Source organism: Passer montanus, unplaced genomic scaffold (genome assembly GCF_014805655.1).
Source record: "Passer montanus isolate IOZ18808 unplaced genomic scaffold, ASM1480565v1 scaffold179, whole genome shotgun sequence".
Taxonomy (NCBI): domain Eukaryota; kingdom Metazoa; phylum Chordata; class Aves; order Passeriformes; family Passeridae; genus Passer; species Passer montanus.
Genome location: NW_024365270.1, coordinates 471,014 through 492,930, shown reverse-complemented (window position 1 = coordinate 492,930; position 21,917 = coordinate 471,014). Strand labels below are relative to the sequence as shown.

At 68.6% G+C, this 21,917-nt stretch overlaps 1 protein-coding gene across 1 annotated transcript in view; it reads right to left on the bottom strand.

Annotated features, from left to right (window-relative positions):
- Positions 1 to 7,161, bottom strand: part of ARHGAP23 (Rho GTPase activating protein 23) — an 18,687-nt gene extending 11,526 nt beyond the window's left edge. Inside the window, 7 exon segments of the mRNA XM_039704697.1 lie at positions 1 to 205; positions 481 to 535; positions 768 to 846; positions 1,189 to 1,281; positions 1,819 to 1,843; positions 3,968 to 4,147; positions 6,828 to 7,161. The exon segment at positions 1 to 205 is cut by the window's left edge and continues 90 nt beyond it. Of these exon segments, the coding sequence (XP_039560631.1) occupies positions 1 to 205; positions 481 to 535; positions 768 to 846; positions 1,189 to 1,281; positions 1,819 to 1,843; positions 3,968 to 4,147; positions 6,828 to 7,076 (886 nt within the window). The 5' untranslated portion in view covers positions 7,077 to 7,161.
- Between the last annotated feature and the right edge of the window lie 14,756 nt (positions 7,162 to 21,917).

Here is a 21,917-nt window from a genome sequence, read left to right as displayed (position 1 = left end):
TGCGGGCGCCGAGCGGGGACGAGGGACCGGTGGTGGCCGAGCGGGGGGCGCGGGGGTCCGGCGGCTGGCCCGGGGCGGGCTCGGCACCCCGGGCCTGGAAGGGGTACGTTTTCCGTGGGTAGCAGATGGGAGGGGGCTCGGGGATGCTCTGAGCCCCCCCGGAGTACGGCTCGTTGCCCTTCAGGTAAGCGTCCTGGGAATAGGCCTGGGGAGGGGGGGACAGCGGGTCAGGGAGGGGGGACAGGGTCACAATCCTCCACACGCCCACTGCAGGGACCTGGGACAATTCATCCTCCAGCTGTGCCTCAGGGTGCTCCCCCCAAAATCACAGGAGCCATCCCCCCGTTCCTGCCCCAGTACCCCCAGTTCTGCACCCCCCGTTCTGCACCCATTGCTCGTCCAGGCATGCTGGGGGAGCCCTGTCCCCAAGTGCCCCAAGTGTCCCCAAGTGTTCCCAAGGCACCTGCCCAGCAAACTCACCAGCTGGAGGATGTCCTCGTCCTTGGGCATGATGGAGAGCTCCAGCACATCGTCACTGCGGGACAGGGGACAGAGGGGTCAGTCCCACCTGTCCCCAAGCCCACACCTGGCTGGATCCCCCCGAGGTGAACGTCCCTGTCCCCACGGGACGGTGGCAGCACCTTGCTGCCTGTCCCTGGCCACCCAAGCGCCTCAGGGCCCCTGTCATGCCAGTGACACCCAGAGGGACAGAGCCGGCTGTGACGTGTCCCCCTGCTGTCACCTCCCCTCCCGGGAGGGGCGCTCACCTGTTCTGGATCAGGGCGATCACCTGGGAGTAAGTTTTCCCGATGATGCTCTCCCCGTTCACCTTGACCAGCCGGTCACCTGCAGGGCCCGGGAAGGGGACAGGGTCACCACGAGCCAGTGCTGGCACCTGGATGTCCCCACGGTCACCCAGGGCAGGGTTTGAGCAGACCCCTGCCAGACCCCCCGTGGCAAAGGGAGCAAAGGGGGACCCCAAACCCAGGAGAACCCCCGGGGTCCCCAAGGCTGCTCCGAGCACCAGAGAGAGCAGAGAGCTCTCAGACCCAGAGAGAAGGAGCAGGAAGGAGCAGGAACGCCAGGAAAAGAGCAGAATAAGCAAGAAATTCACGGCAGAGGAGGCGGAGCATTGCCGGGATCCCGCGGGCAGCCGGGAGCCGCCCCCGGCCCCGCGTCCCCGCTCACCCGTGCGCAGCCCCGCCTGGTGCGCCGGCCCGTCCTCCCGCACGTTCTTCACAAAGATCGTGTCCATGGGCTCCAGGCGGCTCCGGGGGGGACCTGCTCCGTGGGGACAGCCTGTCAGGGAGCTGCCACCACAGCCAGCACGCTCCCGTGGCGGGGGAGTCTCCTCCTGTCCTCCCCAGATCCCCGGCCCCGCCACGCCCGAGAGCCGACGCCACCGGGTGCTGCCAGGCGGGCGCGGTGCCCACCGGGGACCCCAAATCCCACCCGGAGCGAGGTCGGGGCCCCCCAGCCCCGCCGGGTACCGGGTGCCAGGTCTGGCACCGCCGCGTCACGGCGAGAGCGCCGATCCGTTCTGACACCTTCACATTCGCTCACGTCACCCTGAGCCTCGGGGAGGGGACAGCGTCCCTGTCCCCAAACACCCCGCGCTCCCCGGGGCCGGTGCTGGCCACGCCGAAGCCCCTCCGGGTGTGACATCCCGCAAAGCTCCCGGGGGGCTGGGGACACCGAGCCCATGGCCGGTGCCAAGCTGCCACCAAAGCACCTCTCCCCTGTGCCACCCTGTGCCACCCTGTGCCACCCTGTGCCACCCTGTGCCGCTGTCCCCAGGGTCCCCATGCCGCTGCTCACCTGCTCGGTTCCCATTCTCCTCCTCCTGCCAAAAAAAAAAAGAGAAAAGCATTGATTCGGTGGAGGTGGCCGTGACGAGGGGGCCGGGAGGGGACAGGGGGGTGCCCTCCGCAGCCCCCGGCTAAAATTACCTCCTGACACCGGATCCGGCCGGCAGCGCGGCCCCGGCAGCGGGACCCGCGCAGTCCCCCGCTCCCAGCTGCCCGTGTGGGGCCGGGTTTGGGGCAGGGCAGCGGGAAGGGGCCCTGCCAGCCCCGGGGTGGCATCTCACCCTTCACACCGAGCCCGGCGGGGGAGCCCAGCCCTGCCGTGGGGGTCCAGGGGAGGGATCCATCCCATCCCGGACAAATCCTCATCCCTGACCCTCCCTGCCCATCCTCGTGCACGGCGGGGGCTGCCCGGGCTGTGGTGGGCACTGATCTGTGCCGTGGGGTGGGAATTGTGCCAAATCCCTGCCCTTTTAACCCAAATCCCCCTGGGGAGCCCCAGCAGAGCCGCGCTGCCCGGGCGGGGGTGCCAGGTTGGGGTGGGGTCTCGCGTCCCCCCAGGGAGGAATCTGGGCACCTGGAGGGGGAATTCTTACTCCACCAGCTCCGGATTTTCCCATGCCCGGCTGGGAGCACAGGCCTGGCCACATCCCCCAGCCGGTGGGGACACAGGTGTCCCCAAGGCGCCAGGTGCCCCCAGTGTGCGACCTTGCCAGCGACAAGGAGCAGCCAGCTGCAGGTGCCCCAGGAAAAGCCGCACCCCACGGCCTCTGCAGGGCACAGCGAGCCCGTGGGGCCGCCGAGAGCGCCCGCGGGCACGGGCTCAGCCCCTCCCTGCCCGTCCTGGCCCTGCGGCACCCCGAGCCCTTCCCGGCCCCGGGGGCAGCCCCGCTGCCAGGGCGATGAGCGCGGCCAGCGCGGCTCCGGTCCCCTCCCTGCTGAGTCAAGCCACCGAAACTCAGCCCCCGGAGCTGGCGGGGTGCCGGCCCCCGCGGCCGCCGCCGCTGCTGAGGCAGCCCCACCGCGCCCTGCCCCGCCGGGAGCCATTCCCAGCCTCTTCCCCAGAGCATCTCCCGCTCCCGGCGCTGATCCCGCTCCATCCCACGCGGCCCGGTGCCCAGCAGGGCAGCAGCAATCTTTGGGAAGGCAGAGGAGAGCGGCTTTGGAGGAGCTTCAGGCCGTTCCCATGACGGGATCAACATCTCCCCGGCAGAGTCACGCTGGCGGGGACGGGGCCGCGCTCCCGGCGCAGGAAGGCCGGAAGGGGTTGGAGAGGCAGAATGAGGAGCCTGGGAAAAGCCGGAGGTGCCGGAGGATGGCGAGCAGGGATTCCGGCGAGTCGGTTCTCCCCACCCTGTGACTCACTTCCCGCGGCACTGCCCTGTCTGCCAGCCGTGGGGCAGCTGCGGAGCTCCGGGGGAGATGGGATGAGCCAGGGATCTGCCCTGCCTGCAGCAGGGAAAGGGTTGTGTGGGACTACCCAGATCCCAGACTGTCCTCTTGTCATCCACAGAAAATGGGGAGAGAAAAGAGTCCGAATTCCAGAATTCCAGGAGTTCGGAGCTGGTTCGTGCCTCGGGGTGTGTGCAGGGCTCTCCATCCACGCTGGAAGCTGCTGCTGGGCGCTCCATGGGATCTCTCCATCCTCCAGGGCAAAGGCACTGCCCAGATCGGGGCTCAGGGGTGACAAGCCAGGGCCGGGTCCTCCCAAAGACGTCACCCGGAGGGGTGACCAAACACAGATCCCAGGGCAGATCCAGTCGGAAAATCCCCACCAACACTCAGGAAAGTGGGAACCAAAAATCCACCAGCCCTGGTTGGCCCCGGGGCTCCAAGCTGACTTTTCCTGCTCCTCCCAGAGATGCTACAGCCGTTGTTGGGAGCCGGGGGCTCCTCTCCTTTCCCACAAACAATCCCATATCCCAAAAGGCTCTGAGATGTCTCCAGAGGTGCTGCTTGTCCAGAACTCATCTTCCAGCAGCTCCAGCAGCCCCACGGGCTCCTCCATCCCACGGTGGGATCCCCACGGGGGGGTGATCCCCATGGCGGGTGGGGGCAGCTCCAGGAATCCCAAAAAGCAGGCGATGGTGGCTGCACTCCCCACCCCCAGCCCTCACCCCGCGCCCAGCGCTTCCCGCAGCGCCCCCGGGATCCTGCCCTACCTTGGCCGAGTGCACGGCCGACTCCGGGGGGTACACGATGAAGTGGCGCAGGGTGAAGCCGAAGCCGCCCTGGGGGCTCTTCCGCAGCGCCACCGTCTTGGGCCCCACCCAGGGGAAGGACCCCCCCTCTGGGGGCGCGTTGGCATTCGGGGACGCGCCATCTCTCCGGCCCGGCGTCGGCTGCAGGGACAAGGACAAGGACAAGGTGTCACCCCCATGTGTCCTGAGCCCCATGCGGGGGGCTGAGCTCTGCCCAAAAAAGCTGCCCCGTTCCTAAACCCCCCCACCCATCCCCAATCCCAGCCCCCCCCCAGCGAATTCCAACCCCGACTCCTCCTGTGGGGCCTTTGGGAAGGAGATGAATGGAAAGGAAATCAAAATAAATGAGCTGTGCCTGGGGCTCTGGATGGGACCCAGGAGGGGAGGTGAGGGGACGGGATGTGGCACTTGGGGACAAAGGGTCCCCATGCCACAGCAACAACCTCGGGCAAAGGTGGAAAGAGCCACCAGGGAGGTGGTGGGACCAGTGAGGCTCCCCAGAACGGGGCAGGGACGTGGGATTGGCAGGGGACACTGCCCAGAGCAGCAGAGCAGGCCAAGGGGACGTGGCTCCATCCCACAGCTCCCAGTGCCTGGAGAGGGAATGGGGCTGTGGCACAGCCGGGGCAGCCACGGGCACCTCTCCTGGCACCGAGGAGCTCGGAGGAACAGCCGGGGTGCCAACACCTGGATGAACCCCCGGGTTCCCAGTTCCAGGAGCTTGGAGCTCGGGATGGGTTTGGGAGGGCTCGGCACAGCCCCAGTGAGGGCCAGGGCTGCACAGCTGGCAGCACATCTGGCAGCACATCTGGCTGGGGTGGGAGCAGCTCCAGGGCCCAGGGGAGCAGAGGGCACTGCCTGATGCCCTGGCACCACCCAGCCCCACCAAAACCGGGGGAATTGGGAATGTGGGAGCGGGAGGGACAGGCAGCAGGGATCCACAGGAATCCAGTCAGGATCCAGGCAGGCATCCAGGCAGGGATCCACAGGGATCCAGGCAGGATCCAGGCAGGATCCTCAGGGATACAGGCAGGATCCAGGCAGGGATCCACAGGGATCCAGGCAGGATCCAGGCAGGGATCCACAGGGATCCAGGCAGGATCCAGCAGGGTCCAGGCAGGATGGCAGGATCCAGGCAGGGATCCAGGCAGGATCCAGGCAGGATCCTCAGGGATACAGGCAGGATCCAGGCAGGGATCCACAGGGATCCAGGCAGGATCCAGTCAGGATCCAGGCAGGGTCCAGGCAGGGTCCAGGCAGGGTCCAGGCAGGATCCAGGCAGGGATCCACAGGGATCCAGGCAGGGTCCAGGCAGGATCCAGGCAGGATCCAGGCAGGGATCCACAGGGATCCAGGCAGGATCCAGGCAGGGATCCACAGGGATCCACAGGGATCCAGGCAGGATCCTCAGGGATCCAGGCAGGATCCACAGAGTCCTGGCAGCGGGAGCCAGCCCATGCTGGGATGAGGGTGTTAAAATTCAGGGGCTGTCTGGGTGGAAGGGATGGATGGGAGGGGATGGGGACAAGGGACACAAAGGGACAAGGCACAAAAAGCCTTTGTGTGTGCCTGTGCTGAGTGGGCCTTTTTGCTGCGGGTGGGGAGGTCAGACAGCAGGGCCCGGCTGTGTCCCCTGCCCAGCACGTCCCACATGGACCCCAGGGTGGCCACGGGGGTCTTGTCCTTCTGAAAACGGGGTCCACACACCTCTGCCAGCGCCCTGACCCCCTCCAAAAATCGACTTCCCCCCAAAACCACACAGAACCCCAAAAACCACCACGGGAGAGCCACAAAACCCCGCTGCCAACCCCACAACCCTCCCCGCCCGCCGAGCCCCAGAGGACAACCCCGACCCAGCTGGCAACAGGCGCCCCCCACTCCCGGGGGACCCCATCCCTGGGCCGGGGGCCGGGAGCATCCCGGCGGCGCCCGGCCCCATCTGCGCCCTCCATTGTGTCGGCCCCGGCTGGCCGGATTATTTTTAAGCTGACAGCTGAAAGTGCCCCGCTGATTTTAACCGGCACGGACAGGCCTGGCGGCGGGGGCTCGCATGCTGCCGACACCGACGGCCCGCGGGGACGGGGACGTGTCCCCGTGTCACGGCTGTGAGGGCGGCTCCAGCTCAGGGACACGTCCCCAGGTGTGGGGTGACCATCCTGCCTGGCTGCCGTGCCTCAGTTTCCCTCTCCGCCACCCGGATTTGGAGGTTTTTGGGTTTTGAAGCCTGCAGTTGTGCTGGCTGAGATGCTCCAGCTCCTCCAGACAGTTTGTCACCCCAGCCGTCTGTCCTCAGAGCCCTGTCCCTCCTCCCAAATTTCTGGCTCGATTTTGGCCCGGTCCTGGTGGCTCGTGCTGTGCTCCCTCATCCCGGGATTCCCCAGTCCCCATCCCAGGAGTGCTGCGGGCACGGGGACAGCCCCTGTGACATCCAGACCCCCAGCTGGGTCACCCCAGTCCCTGCGAGCTCCTCCACCCCCCAGCACAGGTGTCACCGAGCCCCTGTCCCCCACGCCACCGAGCCACCCCCGCGGGGACACGCTGGGGACAGGGACGGCCTGCCGGTGTCCCGCTGCTGCCGAACAAAGGAGCACTGTCCCCACCCGGGGCTCGGGGTTTGTCCCCACCCGGGGCTCGGGATTTGTCCCCTCCTGGCCCTGGATTTGTCCCCTCCCCGGACACGGCGCAGCAGGAGCCGGACCCCGACCCCAGCCCTGGCCACGAAGGGGACACCCCGCCACCGGGGCGCTGTGACAGGCCCCCAGCCCCGCTGCTGAGCCCCCTCCCCACGGTTCCACCCCCCCCGTCCCGCTCCGGCTCTCACCCGGCGGCACCGCTCGCTTCTCGGCCGGGGCCCGGGGCCCGCGCGGGGCTCGGGGGCGGCGGCGTGGCGGCGCAGGCTGCTCAGCCAGATGCAGCGCGGCTCGGGGGAGCTGCAGTCCACCCCGACCGGCCGCTCCAGGCGCCAGCCCCTCCCGGAGCGCTCCACGCTCCACAGCCTCCTGGGGCTGGGGGCCGGGGGCGGCCGGCAGCGGCCCCGCCGCGACCCCCGCGCCGCGCTCTCCTCCACCATCCCGCCGGGTCTGGGGGTCTCAGCCGGCGGTCCGGACCCCCATGGGGGTCGCAGCCCCCCCTCCCGGGAGCTGGCAGGCCGCAGGAGCTGCTCAGGCTCAGCGTCCCCCGAGCGGCACAGCCCCCACCCCGGCACAGCCCCCCGGCCTGGGGTTGTTCTTTTTTTTTTTTTTTCCCTTTTATTTTTTCCCTTTCATTTTTTTTCCCTTCAATTTTTCCCTTCTTTTTTTATTTTTTTTTCCAATCCGCCCCCTTCTTCCTCCATCACCCCGGGCAGCATCCCACCCTCCCCGCTTCCTCCTCTCCCTCCTCCCGGCCCCTTCCTTCCTTCCTTTCCGCAGGGCACCGGGCGATGCCGGGGACACGGAGCGAGTTGTCACCCTCTGTCACCACCGGGGAGAGCTGGGGGGGCTGTGAGACACCCCAGGTCCCCTCTGTGTCCCCAGCTCTGTCCCCTCCCGGCAGTGGGGTGGGGGGACATGTATCCTGCACCCCGAGGGCCAAAATCCCCCCGGGAGGCCAAAAGTATAAATATCCCCCAGAGACACACACAGCACCTCACGGCCCTCTCAGTGCCTGTGGCAAAAAGGGGACAAAAAAAATAATATATATATATTTAAAAATCAAAATTAAAAAAAATATTTTAAAATATAAAAATAAAAATGAAAATTACTGCAAGGACAATTCCCATCTGGAATTAAACCAAGAGCCCCCCTAGCCCCAGTTCTCATTTTGGGGATACCCAGGCCTGGCGGGTCCCCTGCTGTCCCCCAGGCACAGCGCCACCGCCCTCCGCGGGTCCATCCGGGCCCCTGGGGACCCCTGGGGCCAGCAGCCACCCTTGTCGCTTTCCCCTTCCCCACCCCCGCCCCAATCCGTGCGTCCCCAAACCACGGCAGCCAAAATTTGGGAGGAAGAAGGGAAAAAGCGGCACCTCGGGGAGCCTGGCACAGCCCGGCCTGGGGCTGGGGGCTGGCCGCGTCCCCTGGGCTGTCCCCGGGGCTGTCCCCTGTCCCCGCTCAGGGGGTCCCGGCCGCATTCCTGCCGTGCTGGAGCCGCGGGCAGCGCGGCCCCGCCGGGAAATGCCGGGCATTGCTGGCATTGCAGCCCCGGGGCCGGGCCGGGCACCCCGGGCCCGGGGGTCACCCCCTGGTGGCCCCCAGCGAGCCAGGGTGATGCCACACACCCCCCAGGGTGGCACCAGCAAGGGGTCACGGAATGCGGGGACACGGGGGACACAATGTCCGCAGTGTCCCCCGCAGGTGACACGGATCTGCCCCAAAACAGCTCCAGCACCCGCCCCGAGGCCGGCTGGGTGGCGTGGCCTCGTGGCAGCCGTGTCCCCAAGGTGCCCAGGTGTCCCCAAGGACCCCTCTGCACACCGCGGACACCGTCCCGGTGCCTCCACAGCGGCACAGCCGCGACAAACCGGGCCGGGGACACGCGGGGGCCAAAGCCCCGCCTCGGAGCAGCACCCGCGGGGCCCCCCCGGTGCCACCCGGGGCTGTGCCGGGTCCAAACCCCCGGGGCCACCCCGGTGCCACCCGGGGCTGTGCCCGGCTCGATGGCTGAGCCAGCCCGGGGACAGCGCGGGGACAGCCCGGGCACAGCCCGGTGGCCCTGCCCAGCCCGGGCACAGCCCGGTGGCCCTGCCCAGCCCGGGGACAGGCAGCTGGCGTGTCGCAGCTCGCAGAGCCGCCCGGCTGGAGCAGCCCCGGGGCTTCACCTCCCGGGGGCCCGGAGGGAATCCAGCCGGGAACGGGGGCTGGCCCCGGCAGAGCTGGGGACAGTGACTGCCATCCTGTCACCCCTCAGCCCCAGCAGCCTGGGGGTGCCTGGGGAGGGTCCCCAGCCCCGGCGGGGGACAGGGAGGGGACCGTCCCTGGGGGTGTTCCCGCAGCCCAAAGAGGGAAAGGTCAGGCGGCGCTGGCGGGGGCAGATTCCACCCCGAGGAATGCGAGCGGCCTGGACGCCTTCCAGAATGTTCCGTTTGCACAGGAGTGTCCTAAATACGCCGCAAAGGGAGCTCCCGGCATGCACAGGGACACGGCCGGGGACAGGGACAGGGGACAGGGACAGGGGGACAGGGACAGGGGACAGGGACAGGGGGACATGCACAGGGGACACCGACAGGGGACAGGGAGAGGGGACAGAGACAGGGGACAGGGACAGGGGACAGGGACAGGAGGACACCGACAGGGGACACCGACAGAGGGACACGGACAGGGGACAAACGGACAGGGGGACGCCAACAGGGACACACGGACAGAGGGACACACAGCCAGGGGGACACACGGCCCTGCTCCCTGTACTGAGGGATGCCCACAGTGACCCCGATGCCACCCCCTGTGCCACCCCTGCTGGTCCCGGGCCCTGCCCTGAGAGCGGTGACATCGCCGGTCCCAGCTGGGGACATGTCACCGGCTGTCCCTGCCAGCGGCGCCATGGCCCTGGCACGCGGCGAGGATAACGTCACCCTTTGGGCAGGGACAGGGACAGGGGACAGGGACGGCGACAGCGACAGCGACAGGGGACACAGCCGCCCCCCTCCGGCCGCGCTTCTCCCGCACGGACCCCGCGGGGCGGGGGGGACACGGCCGCTAATCCCCCCCGAGAAGGGCCAGCCGAGATTAGGGTCAGAAAAATGAGGTTTTAATGGGATTTGGGAGGAGGAGAAAGCCCTGCTGAGACCATAACCCATTTCCAGGCCTTGCACGGCAAAGCCGCCTTGGGGAAGGGGGTCGGGGGTCCCACACGCCCTCCCGGGCAGTTTGCGGGGGGCTGCACCCCCAAAAAGAGCCGAGATCGATGCTCCCCTGCAGGCAGGGGCTGCTCACAGCCCCGGGCAGGGCGGGGATGCTCCGGCAGCGGCACCGGAGCCGGGGGAGGGCGGTGAAGGGACAGCAGAACGGGGGTGGGGACAGGTGACCGCGCCGGGAGCTGCCGGGGGTCGGCCCCGGGATTAGGGATCGGCGGGAGAAAGCATTTTAATTCTCTTTAACTCGGCCCGGGCTGAGGAGCTTTGCAGCTCAGCGGGGATTTCAGGGGGTGCTGGCACGCTGCAGTGCTCCCCCCGGATGCTCCAAACCCCTGGAATGCTCCCACCCCAACCCCACCCGGCTGGGACCGGGGGGAACGCAGAGTGGGAGCTTTCCCTCCTGGGAAAAGGAGGGAAAAACAGGGAAAACCACCTCAGCGATGGAGAGAACCCCCCAGGTGCCTCCCTGTGCCATGTCCCAGCCTGGGTAGCACCTCTCAGGATGGATGCAGCACCCCCGGGAGGGTGGCAGTGCTGCGGTGGCTCTCAGCTGATGCCAGCAGGGTTTGCTCCAAGCATCCACGGAAATTCCCAACAGCCCCTTTTCCCAGGGCCTGGCTGGCAACAGCACCCCCCGAGCCCCTCACAGCACCACTGGGACCCCATAAACCTCTCAGACCTCACAGGGGACATGGAAAGGCCACCAGGGCCCAGGGCTGGGTGTCCTCACCCTCAGTGGCAGCCCTGGGGACAGCCCAGGACAGGGATCCAGCACCGGGGGCTGGCTGGGCACTGCCCTGCTCCCAAATCCCACCCCACGCCAGTCAAGGAGCCACGTCCACATCTCTGTCACCCCAGAGCAGCCAGCAGCAGGGTGGTGACAGTGCCTGGGTGACACCAGAGCCAAGGAGAAGCCACCAACCGTCCCTGTGACATTCTTGGGTGTTAACGTGGGGCTCCCTCCCTCCCTCCCTCCCTCCCCAGTTGTTCTCAGGACAGTGTCTCCACTCCGGGTGGCTCTGTGCTGTCACCAAACCCAGTTCCCTGCTGCCACTGTCACCCCGAGATGCCACCCCTGGGTCCGCAGGGATCTCATTCCTGGCACATCCCAGAGCTCCAGCTCGCCCGGCCAGGGGGTCCCAGAGAAGTTTGGGAACCCCGGAGCCCCATTCCCTTTCCAGCCTCTCCTCGCCAGTCCTGGTGCCCGCTGTGGCTCTCTGGCCACGTGGCACCGTCCCTGTGGTCCCCACTGCTGCTGGCATCCCTGGTGGCGTTCCTGGGCCGCAATTGTTGGATTGTCCCCTGCAGGTGGCACCAGCCGGGCACCGTCCCTGTGGTCCCCACTGCTGCTGGCATCCCTGGTGGCGTTCCTGGGCCGCAATTGTTGGATTGTCCCCTGCAGGTGGCACCAGCCGATGTCACTGCAGGTGGCACCGGCCAATGTCACTGCAGGTGGCACCAGCCAATGTCACTGCAGGTGGCACCGGCCGATGTCACTGCAGGTGGCACCACCAATGTCACCGCGCTGGAGTGACAGCACGCACGCGGATCCTCCCTGTCACAACTCCAGGGCAGGACACGGTTCCATCGCAGCCCTCCCGAGTCCCACAGGCGGTGGGGACAGGGGACAGAGCCCCAGGGCTGTGGGACACCCACAGGACACATCTCAGGCCAGCCAGGGCCAGTTCTGGGGACACTTCAGGCAGCGCACCCCTCTCCTTGGCACCGCGCTCTGTCCATCCCCCATCCCAGCTCTCCCAGCTCCCCGTCCCTCCTGGATTGTCCCCAACACCCAGTGCCAGCCGCCCCGAGGCAGGGACAAGGCTGGGGACACGCCAGAGGCAGCACAAAGACGGGAACACGGAGCCAGAGCCGCTCCAAGCAGGAGTTTTCACCTCCCAGCCCAGGAGGAAGCGGGACCACGAAGGCCGTGCTGGGGCTGCCACCATCGCCAGCTCCTCCTCCTCCTCCTCCTCTGCCCCATCCTAAAAACGGCCTTATCGGCAGCAGGCCCTAGAAAAGTAACAGGATTCCGTTTCCTGTTTTTCCCATGGAAACCCTCAAATAGAAGCTGGCCTCATTAGGGCCGTTTTTCGGGTCTCTGGTTTTTTCAGCCGCGCTAACAATGAGCCATTTCCTCCGGCGGCTCGAGAGGCACCTTGCGCTCCGCTCCCACTCCTGGCGGCGGAAAATCCGACCCAGGGAGCTCAGGGGGAGGCTGCAGCTCCCTCCAGCCCCTGCCCCGTTCAAGGCTGGGGGGCGCGGGGTGGGGAACCCCCCATGAGCCCCCCACAGATGTGAGGGACACCCTGGGGGTGATGCCTGAGGGTTTGGGGGGAGCACAAACCCCACAGGCCTCGCTGAGCGGTGGAAATAAGGAACCAAAAGAGGTCCCGAGCTTCCCCCGGCCACAGCGTGGACAGGAGGTGGCTTTGGGGACACGGCTTTGGGGACACCGAGCTCCAGCAGCGTTTTCCCGGCATTAGGAGCAGCCCAGCATTTTTCCCCATCCCACACGCGTCCATCGGCCGAACGCCCAGCCCGTGTCCCCTCCCCGGCCGGGGACACCGATGTCCTGCCCCTGCTGCCACACCAGTCACCGCCAGCCCCGCTGGGGACCACGCTTGGCCCCGGGAAGCGCCGGCAGCGCAGCCCGGCCCCCGCCCGGCGCGGCACAGAAAGAGCCACTATGTGCCACAATGGCCCGATTGTCCCCCGGAGCCACCGGGCCCCCCGGGGCTGCCCCACGCGCTCGGCCCCATCAAGGGACCCTCTGTGCCCTCGGGGGATGGCGGGGGGGGATGTCACCGTGGGCACCCCGGGGTGTGCGGTGACAGGTCGGGGGTGCCACCGGTGGTGGGTGAGCAGAGGGGCGATGGGGACCTGGCTGGTCACCGAGGGGGACACGAGCCTGGGGCTCAGGGCTCAGGCAGGAACCTGTTCCCTAGCCTGGGATGGCTCCTGGGATCCCAAATCCTTCCTGCTGCCTTTGGAAAAGGGATTCTACTGGGTCCCATCCCGGGGTGAGCAGGGTCTGTCCCCACTGTCACCAGGGCTGTCCCCACTGTCACCAAAGCCACCCCATGGACACCACGGCCATCCCTGTTGTCACCAGGGCCATCCCCGTGGTCACCAGGTCCCATCCCCGTGGCCACCCGAGCATCCCCACGGCCACCAGAGCCATCCCCACAGTCACCGCTGCCCCGTTTTGGTCACTTTGGGACAATTCATCCCCTCCTCCCCAAGGCCAGCCCAGCTCCAGCTTCATCCCTCAAAGACTGGGGCTGACCCCACACCCCTGAACTGACCCCAAAACCCCTCCCCGAGCCCTGGTGACCCCGGCCCCGTGGGGAACGTGACGATCCCGGCGCGGCCGCGGTGGCACCGAGCTGCCGGCCCGCGCCACCGCGGCTCTTGCGCCACGCCAAGGTGTGCCGGGCTGGCAATTAGCGAGGACTTAATGAACTGCTGGGGAGAAAGGAGGCGGCCGCTCCGGGGCTCCGGGCACGAGGTCGGCGGCGCCTTTGAAGGAACCACCCGGGGCATCCCGAGTCGGCGGGTTTTGGGAGAGCCGGGCAGGCTTTGGGGATATCTGGGTGGGTTTTGGGAGAGTCAGGTGGTTTGGGGATACCTGGGATGGTTTTGGGATTACCAGGCAGGCTTTGGGGTGGCTGAGTGGGTTTTGGGAGAGCCAGGAGAGTTTTGGGATAGTCAGGAAGGCTCTGGGAGAACCAGGCAGGTTTTGGGATATCCAGGGGGGTTCTGGGATATCCAGGCAAGTTTTGGGAGAACCAGGCAGGTTTTGGGATATCCAGGGGGGTTTTGGGATATCCAGGCAGGTTTTGGGAGAACCAGGCAGGTTTTGGGATATCCAGGCAGGTTTTGGGATGTCCAGGGGGGTTTTGGGATATCCAGGCAGGTTTTGGAGCGCGTTGTGGCCCAGCTGGCACAGCCGGCCCTGCCGCTGGCGGGCTGGAGGCAGCCAGGTCGATATTTTCCAACTTGAGAGCTTAAAATAGGTCATCTATCTCCATTCCTTTTCAAATCAGGTCTTGCTGCCTTGCCGAAGACAAACTTGGTTTATTAATGGGACGGCACCGACTTGAAACCTAATCCTGTTTTTTTCCCTTTTAATGAGAATAAAAGGCCATGCCGGGGCTCGGCAGCTTCCCAGGACACCCCCCCCATCCCCGTGTGTTTTCTCCCAGTGAGTGGCTCCACGTGAACTGGGGAGAGGCTCCAAATTCCAGTTCGGAGCCAGTCCCACACTCAGCATCCCCCACACTGACCCCAAGCTGTCCCCCCATGCAAAAGTCCCCAAAGGTTAAACCACAGAGGTCAGAGCCCTGGCAGCCAGGGCTGGCACCAGCCCGGGGTGGGCAGCGGGACCCCGGGGTGGGCAGCAGGACCCCGGGGTGGGCAGCGGGACCCCAGGGTGGGCAGCAGGACCCCGGGGTGAGCAGCGGGACCCCAGGGTGGGCAGCGGGACCCGGGGTGGGCAGCAGGACCCCGGGGTGGGCAGCAGGACCCCGGGGTGGGCAGCAGGACCCCGGGGTGGGCAGCGGGACCCCAGGGTGGGCAGCGGGACCCCGGGCTGGCACGGCGTGGCCCAGCCCGGTGCCCGTGCCAGGTTTCGCGCTGGCGAGGCGGGATTGCGGCAGCAGCCCCGAGCACAGGCTTTTCCTGTCTTTCAAGTTCAGGGTTCAGAGAGAAAGGAGGGGGGGAAAAAAAAAAAAAAGGCGTCAAGAAATTCAATTTGTAAAGCAGAGACGGCAAAAAGGGTCGGGGGGCAGGAGCCGTAAGGGGCGAGGGCTTTGGGGACAGTGGGACACCGTCCCTGCCGCGCAGCCCTGGGGGCGGCCCCGGGCAGGATTTCTGCTGGCGCAGCACTCAATGCTCACAGGAGGATGGCAAAGAGCCTTCGTCCCCGCACGTGGTGGGTAATGAACCCCTCCAAAGTCACCCCGAATTCCCCAGCGCCCCAAATCAGCAACTGGGGCCTTGCCCCAGGCGCCGCCCCCCAGGAGGGCACATCTCACCCCAAAACGCAGCAGGAAAGGCGATTCCAAGCTTCAGGCACACACACACACCCACCCCCATCCCAAAATTCCGAGCGCCGGCGCCCAGCGGTACGGGGTAAGCAGGGACGGGTCCATGATTAATGCTCAGCAGCTCCTCATCCCGAGCCGCCCCGCACACCCCAATTAACTCTTTCAGGCCGGTTAATTCCCCCATGGCCGGGCCCGAGGAAGCCGAGCTCCAAAACCCAGGAACTGAGGGACAAACTCAGCTCCGGGCCGCGATGTGCCAGTCCCACACCGCGGGGTCCCCAAGGCCACCAGACCCCCGCCCACCTCCCCCGGCGCTGCCCTCACCCCCACGCCAAGGTTTCGCCGGGATCTGGCATAAAACGGGCAGGAAATGGGGCTTTAGCCAGGGCTGGGCTGGCCTTCCTTGGCACCGCCGGGAGACGGGAATCGCCCTCCGGGGCAGCGGCGCCGGGCGATGCCGGTGCCCACCCGGGGTCAGCAAATCCTGGGGGGCTGCTCGGGGCTGGGGGGGCTGGGTTTGAGCTCCAGGAGCTCCTGGGCACGCCGGGGGGTGCTGCCTGCCTGGAGGCGAGCGCTGGCGGGGATGGATCGGCCAGAGCCCCACGGAGCCAGCCTGGCCGGGAGTGCCGGAGGAAGCGCGTGGGTGTCCGTGGGTCTCGTCCCGGGAAGGGGCAGCTCCTTCCCGGGGTCTCCCCCTCGGCTCCGGGGCCGGGTCCAGGCGCCGCAGCCCCTCCGCCCTGCCACGACGCCGCTGTGGCTGGGGACAGGCCGGCGCGGCCACCAGCGCCTGTGGCATGGCGTGGGGGGGTGGCCGGACACCCCCGGTGCCGCCGGCCCTGACCCGCAGCCCAGCCCCGCGGAACCGGCTCGGTCCCGGTCCGCTCCCCGAGGGGCATCACCCAGCACCGGCCGCGCTGCCAGTCCCGGCGCCATCCCAGCGCTGCCAGTGCCGGCCCCACGCGCTCCCGGTGCCCCCCAGTTCCCCCAGTCCCTACTCCCCCAAACCCACAGCCCGGCCGCTATCTCCGCTTCCTCCCAGACCCTCTTTCCCCGAGCCCACTCCCTCCCCAGTCCGCCCAGTGCCCCCCAGCGCCGCTCCCGGTCCCCGCCGCCGCGCCCCGGTGTCGCCGGTGTCGCCGGTGTCGCTCACCGCGGGGGCGGACGGCGGGATCCCGACCAGGCAGAAGGCGATCCCATTCATCGGGGCGCGGCGGGCGGGCTCGGCTCGGCCCGGCCCGGCTCCGCACGGCTCGGCTCGGCACAGGGCGCGGGGCGGCTCGGTACGGCCCGCCCGGCGGGAGGGACCGGCACGGCACCGGCACCGGGATGGGGGGCGGGAGCGGGGACCGGCTCCGGGACAGGAACCGGCACCGGGACAGCGGAACCGGCACCGGGACAGGAACCGGCACCGGGACAGGAACGGGCACCGGGACAGGAACGGGCACCGGGACAGCTGGAACCGGCACCGGGATGGCGGGGTGGGACCAGGGACCGGCACTGGGACAGCAGCTGGCACCGGGACAGCGGAACCGGCACCGGCACCGGGGTGGGAATGGGAACTGGCACCGAGACCGGGCGGCGGCGGGCGGGGCGCGGGGCGGCTCGGTACGGCCCGCCCGGCGGGGGGGACCGGCACGGCACCGGCACCGGGATGGGGGGCGGGAACGGGGACCGGCACCGGGACAGCAGAACCGGCACCGGGACAGCTGGAACCGGCACCGGGATGGCGGGGTGGGACCAGGGACCGGCACTGGGACAGCAGCTGGCACCGGGACAGCGGAACCGGCACCGGGACAGGAACCGGCACCGGGACAGCGGAACCGGCACCGGGACAGGAACCGGCACCGGGACAGGAACGGGCACCGGGACAGGAACGGGCACCGGGACAGCTGGAACCGGCACCGGGATGGCGGGGTGGGACCAGGGACCGGCACTGGGACAGCAGCTGGCACCGGGACAGCGGAACCGGCACCGGCACCGGGGTGGGAATGGGAACTGGCACCGAGACCGGGCCAGCAGAAACCGGTACCGAGCTGGCACTGGGATGGGCACAGGGCAGGCACCGGGGGGGGACACCGGGATGGGCAAGGGACCCCCGGGAGCAGGGAGGGACATCAGGGAGCAGCACAGGGCACACGGGGACCGGGACAGGGGTGGGACACCCAGGGTGGGCAGGGGACATTCCCGGGGACCAGGAGCAGACAAGGGACAGCCAGAAACCAGGCCAGGCATGGACGTGGGACACGCTGGGATGGGGACAGGGCTGTGTCACCCAGGGATGGGCAGGGGACAGGGCTGTCCCCAGCGATGGGCAGGGGACACGCAGGCCAGGAGCAGCCAGGACAGAGGGACAGGGACCGTGAGCTGAGCAGGACGGGCAGGGGGAGCTGGCCCAGGGACAGCAGGAGAAGCAGCACAGCGAGAGGCCAAGGCCGGGCACTGCCGCAGGCCAGGCACGGAAGGACACACGGACAGGAAGCGCCAGGACTGAGGGACAGGAGTGGTGGGGACTGGCACAGGCAGACGCGCGGACGGAAACAGCCGGGTCGGGGCGGACAGACGGACAAAGGCTGACACAGAGCCGCGGGGAAAGGAAACAGCGAGGGCGGGAAACAGCTGGACAGACGGACGGACAGAGCCTGGCCTGGCAGAGGGATGGGGACAGCCAGCATGGGGACAGCTGGGAGGGGGACAGCCAGCAGGGCCTGGCCTGGCTGAGGCCGCTTGGACACAGCAGAGCCCCCCAAAACCAGCGGGAGAAACTGCTGAGGAAACGAGTCCCAAATTTCGGGGTGCAAACGGCACCTGAAAGGCTCCGTGGTGACAGGAGGTGACATCAATGCCATGGCACGAGCCCTGAGTCACCTGTGGCACCAGCTGGCACAGCCAGGACCCAGCACCGGCCCCTGGGGTGCTGTGGGGGCAATTTAAGGAGGGAAACGCAGCCACGTATGACGGGAAAGTGGGAGGAGGTGAAGAAAACCGGGAGGAACGACTGGCCTCAACCCCTGGGGACACAGGGGCACGGCAGGGGGGACACAGCCACCACAGGGACACGGCAGGGGGGACACAGCCACCACAGGGACAGGCCTGGGGCCAGCAGGGCCCAGCCAGGGGCAGACGAGCCCAGGGAGGGGCTCAGGGCAGGCCACAGCGGGATCATCTCCGTTATCCCCCCGCAGCACCCCGAGATGGCTCCTCTGCTGCTGGCAGCTGTCATTGTCCCCTCTCTGTCCCCAAAAGGGACAGAAGTGCACGTGTGGGACAAAGGTGGGGGTTGGAATGAACCCCCAGAGCACCCCAGAATTCCAGGGGGACGCAGCACCCCAAATCCTGCCGCTGGCACGGTGCCAAGGGCTCCAGCTCCTCCACGCGACGTCCCCGTGTCACTGCCAGCCCCGAGCCCCGCCCCGAGTCCCTCCTGGGCGGGCGTCGCCCGGGTTTGCCCCCAGGGATGCCAGCCCGTGCCACGCAGCATTCCCGGGAATGCCATCCCGTGCCACGCAGCATTCCTGGGAATGCCAGCCCGTGCCACGCAGCATTCCTGGGAATGCCAGCCCGTGCCACCCTGCAATCCCGGGAATGCCAGCCCATAATCCCGGGAATGCCAGCCCAGGCCACCCCACATTCCTGGGAATGCCAGCCCGTGCCACCCCGCGATCCCGGGCATGCCAGCCCGCGACACCGCGGCTGCCAAGCGCGAGTTTTCCGTGACACCATTAAGAAAATCCCGTGTCAACAACAACTTCCTGCGGGCTCCGGAGCGGGCGCGGCGCCCCCAGAACAAATAAACGCCGCGGGAGCGCCGGAATTCGGGACTGGACGGAGGCCACAGGGGCCGGAGCCGTGCGTGGGGTGGCAGCTGCCACACCTGGCACTCCAGGGATGGGCAGGGGACAGGAGCAGGGAGGGGACATCCAGGGAAACACAGCAACGGGACCACCAAGGACATCCAGACACCAGGGATGGACAGAGGGCACCCAGGGGTGGTGCCACCCACAGCATGCCGGGGTGGCACGGAGGGGTTTCTCCCTCTGGAAATGGGAGTGCCAGCACTGAGGGACCCACGGGGTCACTGCCACCGCTGCTGTGCCCTGCCCGGCCTTGGGAACCAGGAGGGGACAGACAGTGGGACGGGAGTGACAGGAGTTTGCTCCCCCCAGGGCACAGCTGGACACCCCCACCCTCAACTGTGGCACCCCCAGGACCCACAGAGCGTCCCAATGTCACCAGGCACGGGGACACCTCACCCCCCCAAATCCCAAATCCCAGAGAGTCACCAGGCACAGGGACACCTCCCTGTCCATTGTCCCATCCATGGGACACTTCCCTGGGCTGTGCCAGGCGGGATGTGCCAGCGGCTGCCCTCTGCCTGCCGGCCCCGCAGCTCTGGCCATCCCGCTGGCTCCCCTGGCCACTCTCCACAGGGACTTTCCAGGAATGTCCCCTCCGGCTGGGTTTGGCACTGAGGGCCAGCCTGACCAGTGTCCGTCCCTCCCTGGAGGACAGGCCGTGGGACGAGCAGAGACCTCCTCCCTCCGTGCCACCCGCTCCCGTCCCCTCGCGGCAGTGCCACTCCTGGGGGTCCCCCTTGCTGTGTCCCCCCCGAGGGGACCCACGGCCACGTCCGGCCTGTGACACCGCGGCAGGACCCCGGGCTGGCGGCAGGAGCCAGCTGTGGCACGCTGAGTCCCCTCCCGGTGTCCCCAGTGCCACCCGGGAGGTGACACAAGCTGAGCTGGCCCCGCGGCCCCTCGCCCCGCAGGGACAGGGACCGACCCTGGCGGGGTCGGGGACAAGGACACGGCGAGGGCTGAGCCCCATCCTGGGGAGCACAGCCTGGGGGGCTCCAGGAGAGCCCCCAGCCCCATCCCCGCCCCCGGGCACGCTCCCCACGCGTGTCCCCAAGGCGCGGTGCCACCATGGCCCAGCTGCTGCCTCCCCATGCGAGGAATTCCCGTTCTTTGTCTCCCGGGCCGCACCCCGCAGCCCGGGGACACCCGCCCCGGTGTCCCCACAGGGTGGGACAGCGGCACGCACCTGCTGGGCCGCCCCACGCCCCATTCCGGGGCCATCCACCCGAAAACGAGCGCCCTGCCTCCCTGCCGCTGCCCCCGACCCGCTCGCTGCCCGTCCCCGGCACGGCAGAGCCATCGCTGCTCGAGCCCCCCAAACCCCGGCGGCCGCGGGAGCGGAGCCGGGGGAGCAGGGGCGGATTTGGGGGAGCGGGAGGGGATTTGGGGGAGCGGGAGCGGATTTGGGGGAGCAGGGGCGGATTTGGGGAAGCAGGGGCGGATCCGGGGGAGCAGGAGCCCCCCGCCCGCCGCTCCCTGCGGAGCCGCTTCCGCGCCGCAGACAAAGGCAGCGAGAGGGGAATCCAGACTGGATGGAAGATGGGTTTTAACCTAATCCCGGGAATTAAAATGAAGAAAAGCAAAAGCGGGGCGCGGGGAGGAGGTGGGGGGCAGCGGAATCGGGGCGGGGCGCGCAGAGCGACCCCCGGGGGCGGCGTGGGTGCCCCACTGGGGTGGGGTCTCGCCGGGTGCCCCCCCCCAGCGCCCTCCCGGCTCCAGGCAGGCGCTTCCAGCTGGCAGCTCCCGTTCCCTGGCGGCGGCAGCAGCACGAAGCCATTTTGAGCGGGCGGCGAGACGAAAGGGTTACGGCCCCAAGCCCTCCCTGCCCGCCAGCCGGGCCGTGGGGATAAACAACAGCGAGCCCAGGGGGGCTCGGGGCCGGGGGCGGCCGGGGATCCCGGCAGCGAGGCAGCGCCAAGCCGGGCAGGGGGCGGGGGGGCGCCGAGGACTTACGTGCTCATCCCACATCAGGGAGGGGCCGCGATCCTGCCGGGCTTTGGGGAGCCCCGGGCGCTGCAGCATCCCCGGCTGCCGGGGCTGTGGCTGCCGCTCCCGGCGGGAGGGAGGGCGGCCGGGCAGCGCTGCCGGAGCCTCCGGGCCGTGCCCGGGGCCGGCGGGCACATGCCAACCTGCTGCCGCTCACGGCCTAAAATTACCACGGCCCCTTCCAGAGGCGTCGCCGCCAATCAGGGCGGCAGGGAAGGCGTGCGGGCGGCTCGGAAGCTCCTCTGCATTGCAGCTGGATGTGGGAAGAGGGGATTTTTTCCAGCGGGGAAAACGCGGGCGGCAGCGTCCCCGGGGGGATGCTGCACCCCGCGGTGTCCCCGCGGTGGCTTTGCCGGTGGGGCGGGGGACACCCCGGGGGCGCGGCGGTGCTGATGGCGGGTGGTCACCCAGCTGGGTGACACGGCCACGCCGTGGCACCCCCGGTGCTCCCCCCGTGCCGCGGCTCGGGGGAGGGTGGGTGGATTTCGCAGCACGCGGCCCCCAACGTGCGGCCGGAGCTCGCTGCGCGCTGGGGACGTGCCGTGCCCGCAGCGCTGGCTCCGCGCGGGTCCCCAGCGCTGCCCCAGCCCTGCGGAGGGTCGGGGGGTGCGGGGCACCCGCGAGGCATCAGATCCTGCCCGGATCTGGGCTGAGCCGGAGCGATGGGGGAAACACGAGGCAGAGCCCCGGGGGCTGTGGGGAGGGAGCTGGACCCCAAAATTAGGGGGGGATGGTCGGGAGGGGGGTGACCCCCACGCCGGGGACCCTCCTGTCCACGCAGAGCCACGGCACGGGGGGTCCGAGAGACGCCCAGCCCCGGGTGGGCGGCGAGGGGGGCGGCACAGCCCGGCCGGAGCGGGACGGGGCTGGAGGCGATGGCCGGTGAATAACGGGATGGGGAGACAGAGCCAAGGACCCCCCGAGGTTCTTCCACACCCCACGGCGGCTCCAGCCCGTTCCCCGAGCAGAGACCCCCTCCCCAAATCGCGGGTGGGACCCGCCCCGGGCTGTGCAGGAGGCGGTGGCGGAGCAGGGACAGGGTCCCGCGACACACCTGGGTTGGGTGAGGCGCACGGGGGGCGCTGGGGGTCTCGGGGGTGCTGCCGAGGGTCCCGGGTGGGCGATGCTGCGGAGGGGCTCAGGTGGCGCCGGGGCAGCAGGTGGGCGGCGGGAGGGGCCGGGGGTGACGCCGG